At 41.0% G+C, this 19,557-nt stretch overlaps 1 protein-coding gene across 9 annotated transcripts in view; it reads left to right on the forward strand.

Moving 5' to 3' along the window:
* The window catches only part of Tenm3 (teneurin transmembrane protein 3), a 707,864-nt gene that overhangs the window by 579,071 nt on the left and 109,236 nt on the right, over nucleotides 1-19,557 (forward strand). For all 9 annotated transcript variants that reach the window (XM_057752171.1, XM_057752173.1, XM_057752172.1 and 6 more), the window contains 5 exons: nucleotides 6,369-6,583; nucleotides 12,246-12,465; nucleotides 12,880-12,981; nucleotides 13,149-13,343; nucleotides 14,486-14,686. In XM_057752171.1, the coding sequence (XP_057608154.1) occupies nucleotides 6,369-6,583; nucleotides 12,246-12,465; nucleotides 12,880-12,981; nucleotides 13,149-13,343; nucleotides 14,486-14,686 (933 nt within the window). The remainder of the gene's footprint in view (nucleotides 1-6,368; nucleotides 6,584-12,245; nucleotides 12,466-12,879; nucleotides 12,982-13,148; nucleotides 13,344-14,485; nucleotides 14,687-19,557) is intronic.

A 19,557-nucleotide genomic window follows, 5' to 3' on the forward strand; every position in this document is an offset into this window, starting at 1 on the left:
GGCAGAGGAATTCTAGACTGTAGAGGGCCCATAGGTTGGATCACCTTGTTTACAACTCTTAGATCTGTCATCACTCTCCATTTCTCTTTAACAACAAATACAGGAGAATTCCAAGGGCTGGAATTCCACAGTTGATTCTTCAGTGTGGTGAGCATCTAATTGCTCCTGTACCAGCTGTTCTAAAGCCTGCAGTTTGTCTTCCCTTAAAGTTCATTGTTTAACCCACATGGGTTTCTCAGTTAACCATTTTAAAGGCAAGGCTGTTAGTTCCTCTGTAAGTTTGCTAGTTGCTTTGTGTTCTTGTATACCCTGAATGGCTGTTGTTTATAATATTTTATAATATCCTTCCCAGAAACATAAGTTTTGGGCACTGCCGGAATGTTAACCTGGGTATTCCAGGTTGCTGCGACAGGTCATGGCCCCATAAATTCACTGTAATATTATCGACATACGTCCTCCGCCTTTTTTTCTGTCCTTCTGGTCCTGTGCATTCAATTCACCTCATGCCTTGTTTTACTTGAGATAGGATTCCAATTCCTAGTAATTGAACATCTGCCTCTTCTACCTCTTGAAGAGGCCAATCTGGATGCCAAGATTCTAAAGTAATGGTAGTCACATCTGCACCTGTGTCTAGAAGTCCCTCAACTACAATGTCATTTATACACACTCTTAGCTTTGGTCTTTGATCATTTATAGAAGTCTGCCAAAATATATGTTTCCTATTTCCTACTAGAGTTTTTGACTCATCCTCCAGGTCTAGTCCATCGTCCAGAACAGTTTGCTTTTTTTTTACAGTAGGCACTGCATTGTTTAATTTTCCTGATCAGACATGTTCTCCACAGTGATTGGAAATGGCTGGGCCTTGTTTGATACTGGGGCCTATGAGAGGTTTCCCAAGGAGTTTTTCAATGGTCTCAGGTTGCCTTGTCTGTCTCTTCTCAACCTACAGTTATTAGTCCAATGTCAGCCTTTGCCACACCTCCTACATATACCAGAAGGCTGAGTCCTCCTATTCTTGCCATTCTTAGAGCAGACATTATTCCTAGAAATTCCTTGTCTACTGTCCCTTCTTAGATGTCCTATTCTTCCACAATTAAAACATTTGGCATTTTGGTATCTCCTTACCATTGGAACTCACTTCCCCTATCCAAGCTTCAGTACTATAGTCAAATGTTTCAACACTCATTGTAGGGAAGATCCATTCATCTATGGGTGCTGATAACCTTTAAAGGCCCAGGATCTTCTTACATTCTAAGTTGGCATTTTCAAAAGCCAAGGATTCAATTAGTACATGTCTAGCTTCAGGGTCTATCACTCCTAATTGTACAGCCTAGTGAATCTTTGTAAGAAGTCAGTAAAGGGTTCTCTCTGGCCCTGTTTAACTCTAATATGTGACTCAGTCCTTTTTTCCTGGTCCCTGAATTCTGTCCCAAGCATTTAAAGCTGCTGTGCTGCATAGAGACAAAGTGTGTTCATCATAACGTGCCTATTCCTGAGGATCAGAGTAATGACCCTTGCCAAGAATTTGATCTTGGGAAGTCTCAAACCCTTTTGCTTTCCCCTGTTGTTCTAAAATTTTTGCCTCTTCTCTCCAATAACACTTCCAAAGCAGCAGAGGTTCATTTTCTAGGACTCCTGAGATTAATTGAAGCCAATCGCTGTTTCACCATTTCCCTGACAAAAGGTGAATGTAGCCCATAAGAAACTATTGCTTGTTTTATTTCTTTTAGATCACTCATACATATTGGTTTCCATGCATATTCTTTGACTACCTTAGGGTACTTTGTGCCAGATGGTCTTTCTGAGGAATTTACCAGATATGCAGTTGAACCTGTGTAAGTCATCCCAGGGTCTGACACGTACTAATGAGGCTAAATTCTTGTACCTTCTGTCCCTGCTAATCAATTTCTCTAAATTCCTCAATCTTTTCAATTCTTTTGCTACTGCCTTATTTAAAGTCTGAATCTCCTGTCCAGTGTTCTATTCTAAGATATGAAACTTGTCCAGTAAAGATAATGTCTCATCCTTGGACATATCATAACTTTTCAACAAATTTCAATAGTTAGATTCAACAACACAAATTCTTTCAAGTAATTTTGTCAGATTGCTGCTATCCCTTTTCATAGTATTGAATCACTTTTAATGAGATAATATTGAAAACAAAGCTAATTCCTAGAATCAAATAAAGGGAAGGAAATAAGCATAAGTCTTGCACAATGCCTTCCATAATATAAACAAAGTAATTATTGAACTCCTGGATGTTATCAGTCACTTTTTGTAGTTTTTCAGATCTTACCTGTTGTAAAGTAATTACAATGAATTGGAGTAGGTGTAATAAGTGTTATGAGCCAGCAGATGTCGCAGTGGCAGCCACATGGCCAAGAGACACTAAGCAGCAGCGAACAGCACATGTTGCTTACTTAGATACTGAAAAATATGCTTTGTTTAACAAATTAAGAGCAGTTATTAAGGTGATTAAACGACTGCAAGAGTTGGGGCTCAGGGAAAAAAAGAAAACCCAAAATTTTCTGTCAGTGCGAGTTGCAGACTATGTACACCACAGGGATCACAGGCAGCAGTTTGTGGGCTGGTGTGTAGTGCAGAGGAAGGCAGCGTGTGGGTTGCTAGCCGGGGAGCACTGAGCAGCAACCTGCTGTGTCTGAGGGCCAGCCAGAGCCACAGGTGGGCAGGAGAGTCAGTGCCCAATGTGCCACATGGCTGGTGGACTGATCCCAAAAAATGTGGACTGGTCCTCGTGTTCAGGGGCCAGATGATGGTGGAAATTACAAAATAATCCCACACTAGTTCAGAATTATGTATAATAAGGGGTTATTTATTTAGACAGATCCCTATCCTAGATCACAGTTCTCTGCACAAATGGGGAACAGGAACAGAGTCTAGCAGTGAAAGCGAGAACCAGAAGCAAGAGAGCAAGCACAGGCTTTACAGCTGCTTTTGTAGTATAAGAGACCTCGCCCAAGTGGGCTGGTATCTTAAAGGCTATTGGCTCCCATGGTAGTTTGGAAATTTGAATCATTTCATCACATACTTTGGGCACATCCTTTACTTCTGGACCTTAGCTTCCTTATCTCAAAGTATCAAGCTCATGGGGTTGTTTTAAAGTTTAATACAAACAACATACCTGCCATAGGTGTTCAGAGAGACTAATGCCGTTGTCCCCCAGTATCTGAACTCTTCACCAACGCTAATTCTAGGCAAACACTAAAAGAGTCACTGAGTAAAGGAATATGCCTGTCTAAATAAGAAGCAAAACATTTCCAGCGTAGAGATAATTTTATTCTCTTTTCATTTAAATGTGTGCTCTAATTTCACTTCAGTGAATGTCTATCATAATAGGATAATATATATCATAATATATGGAAGGTGCATGGTTTATGATCTAAGTGGTCATATATGAAAATTCAAAATGATTACTGTGGTGCTATTTTGATATTTCCTTATCGTATTTTATAATACTAAACTGGTTTGAGAAAAATAGACCTTATTGCATAAGCATTATTAACTACTAGGGTGGACACTGAGAAAGAACTACATGGAGTTGTAAGTAATGTTATTGTATTAGACTGTCTTGGATAACACCTCTCTGCACCATGCCTGGGCTACAATGGCCACATTCCCATTCTCTTCTCCATCTCCAGGCTTCCTGCACTGTGGCACTTTAATGCTCCTCCAACAATGACTCCATTTTGCCTTTAGCCTGCTTGAACCTATGACAGGTCTCCATTTAGCGATAGCTGTCCTTTGCAACTGATGGTATACGTGTTACTGTAGGATACAATAGTCCGGATAAAAAGCAGTCCTGACATTTACTAGAATATACTCTCCCTCAAACTTCACATGTATCCGTAAGAGTGAATCTGTTGTGGATTGCTTCACATCCTCTCGGCAATCAGCTGGTATCTGTCTGTCTTACTCGTCTACGACTGTGGTGCACATTTCCGTTTCCTAGTAATCCTAAATCTGTTTCTTAGATGCAGAGAAGGGAAGAAGGAAGGTGATGAGTGGGATGATGGGTGGGGAACAAACACAAGAACATGTCTGCATTGGAGTCCATCTATGTAATTATACCGTTATATAATTCTTCAAGTCTCTGTAGTTTCTAAACTACACCAGTATAGGCATAATAGTAAATGTATGCATCTTCAAGAAAAGGTATAATATTGATCGTGAATAGAATGCAAATGAAAAGTATTTACAGAGCAGAAACACCGACTCTATGGGTGTAAATATCATGTGAGCAGGAACACTAACTTGGCTACACCTCACAGTACTTCAGATGTCATGTGGCCATCGCCCTTTTCCAGAGGAGGTTTTGTGTCCGAGGTTTTGGTCTCTTCCTGCAGGTCCCGCAGCCTCTGACACAGCCATGATTCAAACCCAGATTGTTGTTAGATTTCAAAACTTCTCCTGTACATGCATCCGAACACATGCCCTGTCCATAAGCATATATGTCGTAACTCATATATTTTTTTGTATTGGTTGGATTCTCTAAAGGAAAAGAACCAACAGAATGAGTATATATTAAAAGGTTATATAGACTGACTCACACAAAGTAATCTGGTCGGTCCCAACAATAACGGCCATCTTCACACTGGAGGGACCAACAACCCTCTAGCTGCTCAACTCCATGAGTTTGGGATCCCTCAACAGTCCCCGTCTTGCACTGAAGACATGATAGCCCCTAACTGTCTACATTAGATGCCCAAAGAAGCTGGGTTCTGATAGTAGGGAAGGAATATAACACCAGCAGTGGTGGCAGCAGCAACAGAGCTCATAAACTTGCCAGGATGAGAGCAAGCAAACATGCCAGAGCAAAGCTTTTTTATCCAGGCTGCCACAAGGAAGGTGCCACCAACATTTAGGGTGGATCCTCCACCACTTCGAATAACCTAGTCAAGAAAATTCTTCTCAGGTATGCCATGCAGCTTGCCTTTTAACTGACGGCAGAAGGAGTCAAGGTGCCAACAAAAACTAGTCGTAACACTTAACCTACCTGTCCTTCCAAGTCCAGCTTCCAGTGTCATGGCCTGCCCCTGACCCATCACAAGAAGCTCTAGATTGTTACTTAGTTCATCGGTTTGGACAGATCATCTCCTCAACCAGGCAATTAGCTAGGTGAAAAGCAAGCTGTTTAAGATAGAGTAAATAGTTCCTAAACGGCTGCTCTTTGGTTTGTGTTTCTTGTTACTGCGTCAGCGTTCTGTCCCTCGAAGACTCTTAATAAAGTGAGTGCAATATTAACAAGTCATCACAGACAGAAGGCTCTCTCCCCTCTTTAGGATAAAACATAATTCTCAGATTTGAGATTAAATCTCAAAAATTTTTGAATTAACAAGATCTCTGGAGGCTATTTCCAGTTTAATGAATAAAAGGAAAAGGAATGGTAAGTCAACTTTTTATCAAGTTAAAAGGGTTGGATTTCATAGAGGATAATTTACCTTCTGTCTCCTCAGCTTTCCAGGGCCCTTTCCTTTTTGCTTCTCCTTGCAGTAAATTGTGAAACCCCCTCTTGTCGCCAGGAGCGTCCCTAAGAAAGGACCTTGGCAAAGTGGCGAAGGGGAACACCAACCCTGAAAAACAGCCTTGGAACTTGAACCTGGCCATGGTGCTAGGGAATGGCAGGGATTCTCGGAGGGCAGAGGGTTTGTTTGATTGATTATTTGTTTTCCCCTGAGGATTGAAGGTCCCTCGGGAAGGATGGAACAGTGTGCCCACTTGTACTCATGATGGGTCAAGAAATAGGAAGTCTTGTGATAGCCGACTTTAAAACTTCAGAGAATATAACCCTGCCCCTCTTGTCCTCTATTTCTTGATGCCCACCACCCCTACTCACCTTTTCTGACATGTGATTTTTTTCCTCTGGCATATGACTTAAAGAGGACTACGTGAATTGATAACATTGATTGGTTGCTTAAAGATTGGTTTGGAAATCTCTGTAATCCATCCTGCCTTAATTCACACTTTGCAGAATTATGACATGGTTAGAGTATCCAGTAAGCACCGGACAAAATCTCTTCCAAGAAATAACAAAGCGTATAATTTATAAGACATTTTTGTTTCAAATTAGTGAGAAACACCATCGGTTCAGTGATTACCATACCTTGGGGGAAGTCGGAGAATTTTGACATAAATTTCTTAAAGAATTTTATATAAGAGACAGTTTAAAAAAAAAAAAGACATCACCAAACAAACAAACCAACCAACAAAAAAAGTTCTTAAAGTAAAAACAAGGGAGTATCTCACGTATCAGAAGAAGGATTCCTGACCAGTAAGGGGAAATAATGTTTTGAAAGGAAACCCTGTTATTTTAATATTTTGTTCTTCATCACTGGGTCTCTCACATTCAGGAAAATTAGGTGGATTTACCCATGAAAATAACACCATAGATTCCGGAGAACTTGATATTGGCCGGAGAGCAATTCAAGAGGTTCCCCCTGGGGTCTTCTGGAGATCGCAACTCTTTATTGACCAGCCACAGTTTCTTAAGTTCAACATCTCTCTTCAGAAGGATGCGTTGATCGGAGTATATGGCCGCAAAGGCTTACCACCTTCCCATACGCAGGTGAGAACTGGGGGGTTGGCATCAGGAAGATGCGGGCTTACCACCTTCCCATACGCAGGTGAGAGCAGGGGGGTTGGCATCAGTAGGATGCGGGCTCCTAGTTTGCGTTTCCTAGATGTTACTCTAGCCCAGAAACTCGGCTGTATGGTGAAGCCATCACTTCCAAGTGAATCTTTTGAAACAGAAGTTTGAAGCTCCTGCTTGTTTGAGACATCTGAATCAAGAGGAGGCAAGGGGGCCTGGTTTGCATTGCTAATGATTGGTTAAAATGGCTAAATGTGTCTGAGGAACTTGATAAGCATTGGGCATCAGCTGAATATCTAGCACACTGTTGATTCTCCAGGATGCTGTTCTCATTTCAGATGCTTTTATACCTTGCATATCACAGAGGCATACATATTCATCTTAAATCTGTTGATGTTTGATTAAAGCAATTTTTGAAATGGCAGATTAATTTTTAGTGAAAAAAATATGGAAACACAAGCATAACAAACATGATAGTTATAAACTTTGCCAATTCTAATCATCATGTATCTTTGGAAATAAAGGAAGAATAAGATGAAAAGTTGATGGTTCACAGAAAACCAAGCATGATGGAGTCAATGTGGTCCTCAGACTACTGAATCTAAAGCATTTTAAAGTCAATTCTTTGCCTGAAAATACCCCCACTATAACAGCCACAGCTGGAGAGCCATTATCAAATGTCCACAGTTGAGCCAGAACCTAGTTGCACAGACTTGCAGTCACAGGGACTCTGAAGGCTGAGGCAGAAGAGTGATGAGTTCAAGCTAGCCTAGGCAACTTAGTGAGATAAATTACAGAGTTAAAAAAAAATAGACTCAGAATATGACCCCATCGTCGAGCACTTGCCTGCAATCTTTGAGGCCGTGACATCCTAAATTCAGTCCCATCTCCCACAAAATAATAAAGTCAGTAATGCTGAGTCATGGTGTATGTGTTTGGAAAATGTGATTTTTGTTATTTAAAACAGGTCCCATGGGGGTTGAGATGTAATAGAGGAGGCCCCAAACTTCAATCCCTGTCCTTAGGAGAAAAAAATGTTCTATAATGTCTAAGAGGAAAATATTTGAATTATCCACTATACAATTGGAAGAGAAACTTATCCAAGATATATTCTGCTAGTAATTAGAGGAATTAAAAATCATACTAACTAGTTCGTACATGCTTAGAGGAGCTCGACATATTTTATAATAAGTTTATCTCCTCATGAGATTTCATATTGTTTCTCTTTTCATTTACAGAAAGGCCAAGATTTTTGTACAGACTTCATATTCTGTGACCTTATAAGAAATTATTTTCTATAATCTTAGAGTATGAACTATGAATTATTAGCCAAATACTAATAAAGAAGTCACAACGTGAAAGAAATACTGTAATGTATTTTAGAATTTTACAGTATTTTAGAAATACTGTAATTTCTTTTAGAAATGTTTTCTAAAAGATCTAATTTTTGACTAATACATTACAATATAGGCTCATATCTGTGATATCAAAGTAAAGGCCTTGGTTCCTTCTGGGACAAACACTTGTTGTGATGTGCATGTCTCCAATTCTAAGCTTTAAAATTGACCCTGGTGTGATACTGACTTTGAACCTCTGAAGAAAAACGACAGACACCAAAATATGGAGAGCCATCCCATACTCATGGACTGCGAGACTTAATGTTTTTATCCAGAGCTGTTTGCATATTCGGTGCAATCCCCATCATAGCCCCATCTCGTTTTCCACAGAGCTAGAAAAAGCTGGAAGTGACTCGCTCGAACTCCAATTACTACAGATAGCATTTCCATGAATAGTCCAGGAAGATAGAAACACCTCTCTCCACTGAAACTCCATGGGAAATGAAATTCTTTTTCTCCAGCTCCAGAAAGAGTGCTTTAAATTATGCACACCTGTGAATGTGCAACTTCAAGTTTCCTGAGGCTAATTTCAGATGAAGCACACGTGTTGTGTCCTGGCGTAGTGGTTCAAGCGCTTGAGAGTTAGAAGCTAAGGGGCTGTCAGATAAAGTTCAAGGCCAACCTGTTCTACGTGTAGCAAGTTCCAAGCCAGCCAGGGTTGTTTTGAAAAGCATGTATTGTGTTGTGTGCTCATAAACGTTTGTTTAGGGATGTATATATAGCTGGATTTTTGCATGAGATGCATTAACACATAAAATTAGGGGAATGAAAAATGCTGCTTCACCTTTCTTACAATCGCACCATTATTTCAGCACAGCGCCCATAATACCCATCCTCTTTTCTACCACAGTGTATGTATTTGTGTAGGGTATGCTTTTTATTAAGCCTTAGTTATTAGAGTTCCTTCCTCTGGTTTATTCAAGATCAGCAGAGCAAACAGCTGTTTCTAAGTTCACTGTTTAAACATGAAATATGCTATAAAGCAGCCCGGTTTGAACATTTCTCTGTTCCTGGGGAACATTAAATAAATCAACCTGAAATAATTAAAATTGGCCAGCCCCTCAGAATAGTCACTTGAGTTTTGAAAGTCAAAGTCTTTGGGACCCTTTATAAAACTGTCCATTTGACCGTTGCCAAGGAACCAATTGACTTTCTTCTCCCTGGTGGCCGGTTTATTCTCCTGGACAGTTGGAAGCCTAAGGAAGCAGTTCTGAGCTCTGTGGTTCCTGTACTATGTGTGGTGTGTTAGTGTGCTTGCCTGAAGGCTATTTCAGAAAAAGGGGGCAGAAACCTGTGGTCTAAACTCCCTTACCACATTTTGGTTTTATGCTGTGTGTGACCTTGTATGAGTAACTTAACTTCTCCAAGGCTCAGTGTCTATTGGTAAAATGAGAGAATTGAATTGGAAGATTTCTAAAACTTTTTCCTTCACTGTGTTTCAGTGACAGACAAGTTTCTGTCACCATCAGAAACTTGGAGCGAAGTTTTTTAAGCCTGGGTGTGATGGCATATGCTTATCATGCCAGCACCTGAGAGACAAGGCAAGAGGTTTGATAGTTAAAGGCCACAAGGTCTATATGACAGGACTAGCTGCCCCCCTGAAAAAAGCAAAAGTTGATTGAAGACATAGCCAAAATTCTGAGTTCCCACAACTTAATAACAGAAAGAATTAAACAGCTGGATAGATAAAACAGCTGGACAGTCTTAGCTTTTCAGAAGTAAACTACCAAGATACCAGAAAAAAAAAAGAGTATTTGCATTTTTACATGGCTGATTAAAATAGTAAACCACTGAAACCTTTTCTTCTACGGATTTTACACAGCACCTTGTTAATACACTGAGGTTCAAAGCCGCTTGAGAAAGAACTTTAAAGTATATGACACGTATCCATGTGTGTATATAACACATGTGTATATAACACACACACAATAAATATTTATTAGGTGATAGCATAAGAAGGTAATATGAGAAAATTTTCCTTAAAGGGAATAGAAATAGTTGCAATTTAGTGAAATCCACAGGCTGTGTAGATGTTGTCTCTGGCAGCTCTCCAGAGTTTGAGACTGAAGAATCAGTCCGAAGCATTTCACACTGAAAAAGGCATAAGATCTTAAGACCCCTCCCCATGAAAGTCAATCCCTCTACAGTTCCCGTGCGTAAGCAGAGCGAAGCTCAGACTTGCCCATATATGATCGCGTTACACCTGAAGAACGAGCCATTTGATTCGGATGAAGATGGTTACAGTATGAAGAACATAATTCCCTTCAGGTGTTTTGACTCACTCTCCTGACGTCAGCTGTGGCATGCCGTGACAACGGCATCGATCTGTTAGATGGCTAGAAGCCATCAGCCACTTCACGGTTCCCGCCACTCTCGAGTTCCATTGTCGTTCAGGTGTGGTACAAATGCCCACCACTGTGTTGGCAGTGGCGACCAACTGTAGACTTGAAAGACCAGTTAAAACTCCAGCTGTTCTACCCTTTCCATTTTCAGTTACTGTATGTAATGTTAGAAGAGGAAAGTGTCTGTATTGGGCCACAAAAGGAAACTTTTTCTCACTTTTTGCCATGATAATATAAATATTTAAATCCGATAGGAAATGGAGATGGCTTATTTGAAGTGGGGACACCCTTAAAATTTTGACGGCGTTCTCCTCTAATCATGAGAGAATAAAATTCCAGTAACTTTTAACAAATAGCTGGAGAAATCATTATTTTCATCCTTGTAAGGAAATTTCAAATTTTTGAGTGCTAATGAAGTTAGCATATATTTTGCATCTGTTTTTCATATTACTAACCAAAGAACAAAATGCTTTTATGCAAATATTTCAATAAGTCATATACTGAGTCACATATTAAATTCTCTTACTGCAATAGTAGATGTCTGTGGTCTGCACAGTGGCAGTCTATTTAAATACAATTCCCAGAAATTCCAACAACTAATTTTATTTTTATGTGACTGGATTAAGAAAACCATGTAAGATTTTTTTTTTCCTCCAATAACCATTGTATTTAAAAAAATCACATATAGGGCTGGAGAGATGGCTCAGAGGTTAAGAGCATTGCCTGCTCTTCCAAAGGTCCTGAGTTCAATTCCCAGCAACCACATGGTGGCTCACAACCATCTATAATGGGGTCTGGTGCCCTCTTCTGGCCTGCAGGCATACACACACACAGAATATTGTATATATATTAAATAAATATTTTTTTTAAAAAAAATCACATATATTCGTGAGCTTTTCCAGTAGCTGTGTCTCAAACGTAAAATGAAACTGGACAAGTGTATAGCAGCAATACAATCAATGCACTTTTTAAGGAAGTTATTAGCTAAAAGGCTTATTAAAAACAACACTGGAGTCTTTTTGGTATCTTCCAAATTCACTGGCCTTTGTTAAGAAATTTTACTCTATTGTTGTCAATAATACTCTGTCGTTTAAATTCTCCCGCTCATTTCCTTTAACCTCCAAAGTCTGTGATTAATAACTGTAGAGACAAAAGGTAGCATCAAGGATGGCTGTCGTCATGTCCCTAACTCTACATGCTGTTTCTCCATCCCAAGCCCATCTGTTGATCAGTTTATTAACTTTGATAAAGACTATAAAGGCACTTCATTAAGTATGTGTAAGCTGACCATATTCGCATAAAAATTCTACAAAAGTTCAGATGGTTGCGTTAGCCAGGAGAACAATGTGGTGCATTGGTGGAAATAACCCCGGCTCTGCAGCATGGCACACCCGAGGTCATAGACCAACTGCACCACGGCCCAGGTGGAGGTCCTCCTGCACCTCCTAAAGAGTCCCCGAGACTAGCAATCAATGACTTTCCCAAAGAGCTGCTTCCAGGATTAAGAATAATCCCAGTGCAGGCTAAACCGCAATAGTTGCTATACATAAGCATCAAGTAGGAGTAGATCTTAAGCCATTCGTGGTCTGAGTAAACTCACAGAGATTTCATGTTCATATCCCCATACTGCCAAAATTCCCCAAACTTGTTATTGGTCAGGAGAACTGAATTTGGAAGCCTCAGAAGGAAGAGGACGATCATTTCAGTTTAAATATGAGGGGAGGCAGCAAGCGGTCCTTATCCTCAGATGTCACGCCTGGAAGCCTTCTGTCACCTGCACTTGCCAATCAAGAACTTCTTGCTAACACTGTATTTATTTGCAAAAGAGCAAAGCTTGAAGCAGCAGCATTACACGTGTTGTTTCTGGCCACTAACCGCTTCCCTTACCCTCACCTCCAGTATGACTTTGTGGAGCTCCTGGATGGCAGCCGGTTAATAGCAAGAGAGCAGCGGAATCTGGTGGATTCCGAAAGAGCCGAGAGAGCCGGGCGGCAGGCGAGATCCGTCAGCCTGCACGAGGCTGGCTTCATCCAGTACTTGGATTCTGGAATCTGGCATCTGGCTTTTTATAACGATGGGAAAAATCCAGAGCCAGTGTCTTTTAACACCATCATTATAGGTAAGAGTCCTCGTCAACACATCCTTTCCCACCTACTGCCTGAACTCAAAACTCGCGTGGTTCCTAGGTGATGACGCACATGTAAAGTGCACTGTTTTTGCGTTGTTCATTTGTGACTATACGGCAAGGGCTGAAGCTCTGTAAGACATAAACTACTGTGGGGGAGAGAACACTTTAAAAACCTGTATTGAAAGCATCACTGCTTTACGTCACTCTGCAGATACCTTATATTTATATATATATTATTTATATTATAATATATATTAAATTTATATATTATGTATTATTTATTCATCGATTTGAGGGTCATGGAGTGTGCTATGCATAGCTGCATCACCATCTAACTAACGCGAAAAGAATGACCACTTCTGAGAGAGGCAGGCACCTCACAAATGCTCCCTCTGTCTTCTTCAGAGTCTGTGGTGGAATGCCCCCGAAATTGCCATGGAAATGGAGAGTGTGTTTCTGGAACTTGCCATTGTTTCCCAGGGTTTCTGGGTCCGGATTGTTCAAGAGGTACGCAAGCTGGATTCTCTTCTTAAGCCGGTGTAAATAAGCTGTAGAAACCCATGCAACACGGGAGGAGAAGGGGGGGTGGGGGTGGGAACAGCCCCTCACTTGTTCTGCGGGAGGCTCAACGGAAACCATGGCTGCTGATCCTTCTGTCGCGTGTCATTTCACAGCAGCCTGTCCCGTGCTCTGTAGTGGCAATGGGCAGTACTCGAAGGGCCGCTGCCTGTGCTTCAGTGGCTGGAAGGGCACCGAGTGTGATGTCCCAACTACCCAGTGCATTGACCCGCAGTGTGGGGGTCGTGGGATTTGCATCATGGGCTCTTGCGCTTGCAACTCAGGATACAAAGGAGAAAACTGTGAAGAAGGTAAACATGTCAATATTTACTGAATCCTATTGTTATTGCCATAAAGAAAGAGATTAAATCTGTAATCTTCAGTTTGGCAAATGAATCTCTCTTTCACATGCTTCTTTAGGAAGGCAATTTTATCTCCATAGTTATGAATGCATTGTTTTTTTTAATGCTCTGACTAATAAAAAGAACGAATACCAAAATACCCTTTTTCTCTGTTTCTGTAGTTTGAGTAATTCTACTTTTATCTTTTTTTTATTTTTTTGACTTCGAGAAAGCAAGCAAGGACTTGTGTCTTAAAACACAACAAAAGACTGACTTGTTGATGTTACTTTTTAGCTTTTTACATTGATGTCGACTTCTTTGGCATCTCTATAAAGAAAAAAAAATTGAATGTAATGTAATGAATAAGAACAGCATTGTGGGTTTGTGGGATTCTGCCATCACTGTATGTGATGTTGAGAGTCAAGCTACTATACTGTAAAGTGCAGTTACACTGGAGTTTTGGTTTTGGGTTTTTTGTTGTTGGGTTTGGTTTTGTTTTTTTTTTTTTCGGAAAACAAAAAAAAAAAGCACCATTTCCATTCTCCAATCAAATTGATTTTATTGATCTGAACTCACAAAGTAATGCAATTAAGTCCCTGGAATTAAATTTTCAGGCCATTGACCGTACAAGTGTAAAGTTTTATTGAGTCAAATTGCTAAATTAAATCTCATCATCTAAAGCACATTAAAGTGAATTAAGAAGGATAGAGTATGCAACTCATTTATTTCTGGAACAATTTGAGGCTCCTGTGCAGCTGTCAGTGCTCAGTGGTCATGGAGCAGGTCAGGATGTACCGGGTCTGCTCTTGAAAAGGCGGGAGTTCTGAATGCTTAGGCAGAACCCAGAGCAATTTCCTGAACCCCCAAGAGCAAGTCTGAGTCATGAAAGACAAATTCTTGCAAGGGTCTCAGTTACCTAAATGACATCAGATTGGTTCTTAATGTGTGGCTGGATTACAGCTCTCTGCTTTTTCGGAAACGAGCTCTTGAGAATGATGGGTGGATGTTCGATGGTCTGAAACATTTGCATGGACTAAGACTTGATTCTTTAGCCTGCGTGTACTATGGTCCCGCTTAGCTTGACTAAAACGGTTCTCATCTCTTGACACCAGCGGACTGTCTAGACCCTGGATGTTCTAATCATGGGGTGTGTATCCATGGGGAGTGTCACTGCAATCCAGGATGGGGTGGCAGCAACTGTGAGATCCTGAAGACCATGTGTCCAGACCAGTGTTCAGGCCATGGGACATACCTTCAAGAGAGTGGATCCTGCACATGTGACCCAAACTGGACTGGCCCCGACTGCTCAAATGGTGAGATCACCCAATGTGAATATTTATAGTAATTTACTTAAGGTTTGGAATATTTGACTTTCTTTTTTTTATTATTTTTATTTTTATTTATTGAAAAAAAATTTTCCGCCTCCTCCCCGCCTCCCATTTCCCTCCCCCTCCTCCCGCCCCTCTCCCCCTCCCCCCACTCCTCTTCTCCTCTCCCTCCAGCCCCAAGAGCAGTCAGGGTTCCCTGCCCTGTGGAAAGTCCAAGGTCCTCCCCCCTCCATCCAGGTCTAGGAAGGTGAACATCCAAACTGGCTAGGCTCCCACAAAGCCAGAACATGAAGTAGGATCAAAACCCCATGCCATTGTCCTTGGCCTCTCATCAGCTCTCATTGTCCACCATGTTCAGAGAGTCCGGTTTTATCCCATGCTTTTTCAGTCACAGTCCAGCTGGCCTTGGTGAGCTCCCAATAGATCAGACCCACTAGTAAGAAACTTTACCAATAGTGATAAATACACTGTTTTTATTTTTATTGACCTATATATTTTTATCTGCTCCACTCCCTTCCTCCCCCTCACCTTCTGCCCTTTCCCATGATCCCCATGCTCCCAATTTACTCAGAAGATCTTGTCTTTTTCTACTTCCCATGTGGATTAGATGGGATATTTGACTTTTTAAAGCACACTTTGGTAAACTTAATTATGTAATCAAGTGGGGTTTTTTTAAAGAATATAAATGATTCAAGCAATGAAGTAGTTATTTTTTATAAGAAGAAAATAAGCTAAAACAATAATAAATAAATAGAAGAAAATAAGCACAGGTAATTTATTATAAAAAAAATTCTCTGTTCTCAATGAATAATAAAAATGTGGTACATTTACACAATGGAGTACTACACAGCAGAAAAAAAACAATGACATCTTGAAATTTGCAGGCAAATGGATGGAGCTAGAAAATATCATATTGCGTGAGGTAACCCAGACCCAGAAAGACAAATATCATATGTACTCACTCACAAGTGGCTTTTAGACATAAAGCAACGAAAAACCAGTCTACAATTCACAATCCCAGAGAACCTAGACAACAGTGAGGACCCTAAGAGAGACATACATGATCTAATCTGCATGGGAAGTAGAGAAAGACAAGATCTCCTGAGTAAATCCGGAGCATGGAGACCATGGGAGAGGATAGAAGGGGGGGGGGAGGGAAGAGAGCGGAGAAAAATGTATAGCTCAGTAAAAACAATTTTAAAAATTCTCTCTTCTCTAGTATTGGAGAGGATTGCCTTTTATCTGCATAGGACAGCCCTGTCTTCCTCAGTCTCCCTGGATGGAAATATTGATTTGCACCAGGATCTGTATGTCTGTCTCCAGCTTGAGGATGGAAGCCCCGTTAGGAGTGGGTGGTTGGTGTAGTTGAAACAGGGCCTCATGTAGCTGGCCTCAAATTTACTACACAGGAGAAAGTGACCTTGTGCTCACGGTCCGGTCTCCATCTGGGACATGGGTATGTGCCAGCAAGCCCAGAAATGCGGGCGCTTTTTACCGTGGACGGATAATCCGCAGCTTCAAACAATCAAACTTATCTGACAACAGAGGCTAAACATGATCACCCTAAAGAGTATGTGTGTAACTATTATATGCACTAGTTCAACGTGGATTTTAAATTATGATTATAAGGGAATGACAGTAATATTATCCACTAGTATACAGACATTTGCACATATTCGGACATTGCTGAAATGGACATTGTACAAAATGGAACTTGCTGACTTTTTTTTTCAAATCTAATTTTTTTTTTTTTTAATGCTGGTTACAACTTCCGAACTAATTCCATGATATTCCCAGTCATGAGTCACACAGTGTGAGAAGATGCCATTCAGCTTAGAAAATTGCAGTTTTAATTGGGAGCTAAGATGAGCACACGTGAAATAATTAGACGACAATATAATATCATACCAAATGTTACATCGAATAATTCGCTAAACTCAGAGGAGTGATCCCATCTTGATGAACCCTGAAAATTTTCTCAGGGACTTCTATTAACACTTTTTGCTTTCATTTAAACATGGCAGTCTCAGGGGAGGGGCAGGGAAGGAGCCATTTGTGACTAAGGAAACCGTTGGAACATGTCTAAGGACTTGGACTGCGAAGTCGGAGACATGTGTTCATCGCCAAGTCTATTTCATGGATCTTTAGTCGTTAGAAAATTACCGTGTGTCTCAGTTTGCTCATTGTAAAACCACGGAATGATCCTCACTGAGGGGCTGTGGGGATGACTTGGTGTATGTAAAGAACTTGCTATAAGCTGGGCACCGTGGACACGCCTCTACTCCCAGCTCTCCACAGGGTGAGGCCAGAGAATCAAAGGCTCAAAGCCAATCTGAACTTTATATAAAGATTAATATAACAATTAAAAAATTAAATAAAAATTAAACAAAACAAAGCGAACTTGCTGCAATAAATACAAATAAGTAGCACCGTAAAATGTGATATTTTAGTAATAAAATCCAAATACTACTCCTACCACTCCTGCAGCTGAGATTTGGAAGTTACGGTTGTGAGAAAGTTACAATAACATTGGGACAGTGTGGGAAGAAAGAATAACTGAGGTAGACAGTAGGTGGCCCCCATTATGAGGGTTGTAGCTTGGAAATGCTACGTTAAACAAAATCCGCTGGTGGCCGTGGTGTGCTTGCTAAGATGAGGGTGGTCTCAGGCCCGACGCTAAGTAATGCCAGTTGAGTTTAGACGACAAGTAAGGAGACATCACCGAAGTGTGGCCCGATGAGAAAGTAAGTCGTTTGGAATCAACAGAAATGGGGAAGATGCATAGGAGCAGTGCTGTAAATGAGTAGTAGGCGGCAGTTTCTGAAAAACTAAGATACGGAAGTTTGGTGAGAAGCGTGGAAAGTTCAGAGCAGGGGAAGCTGGAGGCCTTCACCAGTGTCTGAAGAGGCCATGGTGTCAGGAGAAAGATACAGGCTACAGCAGAGGCCTCTTGGACTTACTGGGAAGGGAAGAAAATGAAGGGAACTCAAACAGAAGTAAACGTTTGAAAAGCAAAGGAGAAGAGGAGGAGCAAAACGAAGGGTGAGAAGGGAGAAAGAAAACTCTTTTTCCAGCAGTGCTGGGTAAGTGCGTGTGTTCTGTGCGAAGGCTAGAGGTGGGCAGTGCCCTTCTGCTCCTCCTGCACCCTCGTCTCCTGCTTCTCAAATGAACTTAAGATCGTGGGAGTCCAACTGCTCATGTTCAATCCATTTCTATTGTTTTTTCTTCCAGCTCTGGGTGGGGGACCTGGGGACCTTAAGCACACTTGGGCAAGAGCTCTCCCCACTGTGTCTCACCCCTCACTCTGAATTCTGCTTTTAGATCAGCCATTCAGTTGCCTTCTCTAGGTAGGGCAAGGTGTACAGCTTCCCTGTGCCTCTATTTGGTGATTTACAAAGTGGGGATAATAGCACCATTACTATGATGGTCGTTAAATTCAGATACATGCCAAGAGAGGAATAGGTAGACTACAGCCTCGGGCGCAGTGGCAGCCTTGATGCCGTGGTAGTGCTGGGGGCGTTAGCAAACAGTAGGAGTTTGTAGAGGTGAACTATAGCTTGTTTCCATTCCTGTCTATTCAGAGGAGCTTCCACTGAAAAGTAATCTCCGTGCTCCCCAGATCTCAGAGCCATGGAATGAAATGATGTTCTTCATTAATCTGTCCTAGGAGTATAAAGTAAAGCAAAATATTGCCCTGCAGATCCTTCGCATAGTTGGTTTATTTTTTTCCCTAAAGATTTATAAATTTATTTGTGTGTGTATGTGTGTGTTTTTCTGCATGTATATGTGAGCACCACTTGCTTGCCCAGTGCCCACAGAGCCCAGAAGAAGGCACTGAGTCTCCTAGAACTGGACTTCCAGACAGTTGTGAGCTAACATCTGGATGCTGGGAACTGGGCCCAGGTCGGCTGCCAGAGAGGCCAGTGCTCTGCGCTGCTCAGTTCTCTCTCCAGCCACAGATCACTGTCAAACAGAGGAAACTATCAGTTCTGATTTCCTGGCATTTTGAGAAACTTGGGTCGCATCTCTTCTCCCCTGGGACTCAAAATCTACCAGGCAGATTCATCCCTGATTTAAGTAGAATCCTGGAAATAAGGAAATTTTCTATAGCTAATTGGTAATAGATTCAAAGAGTTCCTTTTTAACCCAAGACTGGATTTTCTCATTTCCTATCTCTCAGTCTCCCTTCCTCCCTCCTTTCTTCCCTCCCTCCTTCCCTCACTCCCTCTCTCCCTTTGACAATTTTCCCTCTTCCCTCCCTCCCTCTGATTGACCCTCCATCAGTAGCACAGACCTCTCAAAGCAGACAGAATTTATTGTATGTGTATGCCTGCTTTGTTGAAATAATAGCCCAAATTTTTGGTTAGAAAATTCATGACTGCCAATAAATGACATGTTTAGGTAAATAAGAAAATCATAAAATGGAGTCTGGATTGTATAAGGGCCTAAAGAGTTTTAGGAAATCTTTGCCAACTGATGTTTATCAAGCCAAGCGTGAGTGCAGAACATTGTTCATATTCATTTGGTTTGGCCAGTTTTCTTAAGTAATATATATTTTAATTATAAGAATCAATATAAGTATTCATTTATTTCTAAATTGTTACTTAGTTACACTTCTAGTTCCTGTACACAAAAAAACAAAATAAAAATGCATTTCACAAAGAAAATCCAGTTCAGTTGTATAGGGATGCGTAAGTCTCTCTCTCAGGAGGGCAGGTCTAATAATACTTCCTGTAAAGTCACCCGCGCTGGAATGACATCATTTCCAGTTTGCTTCACAGTCTGGTCCAAGCCGCAGAGGAACAGATGGAGTGCCCACTGGTTTTGTTCCATGAGAATCTTACACACTGAATGGC

This window comes from Chionomys nivalis, chromosome 20, assembly GCF_950005125.1.
Source record: "Chionomys nivalis chromosome 20, mChiNiv1.1, whole genome shotgun sequence".
Taxonomy (NCBI): Eukaryota; Metazoa; Chordata; class Mammalia; order Rodentia; family Cricetidae; genus Chionomys; species Chionomys nivalis.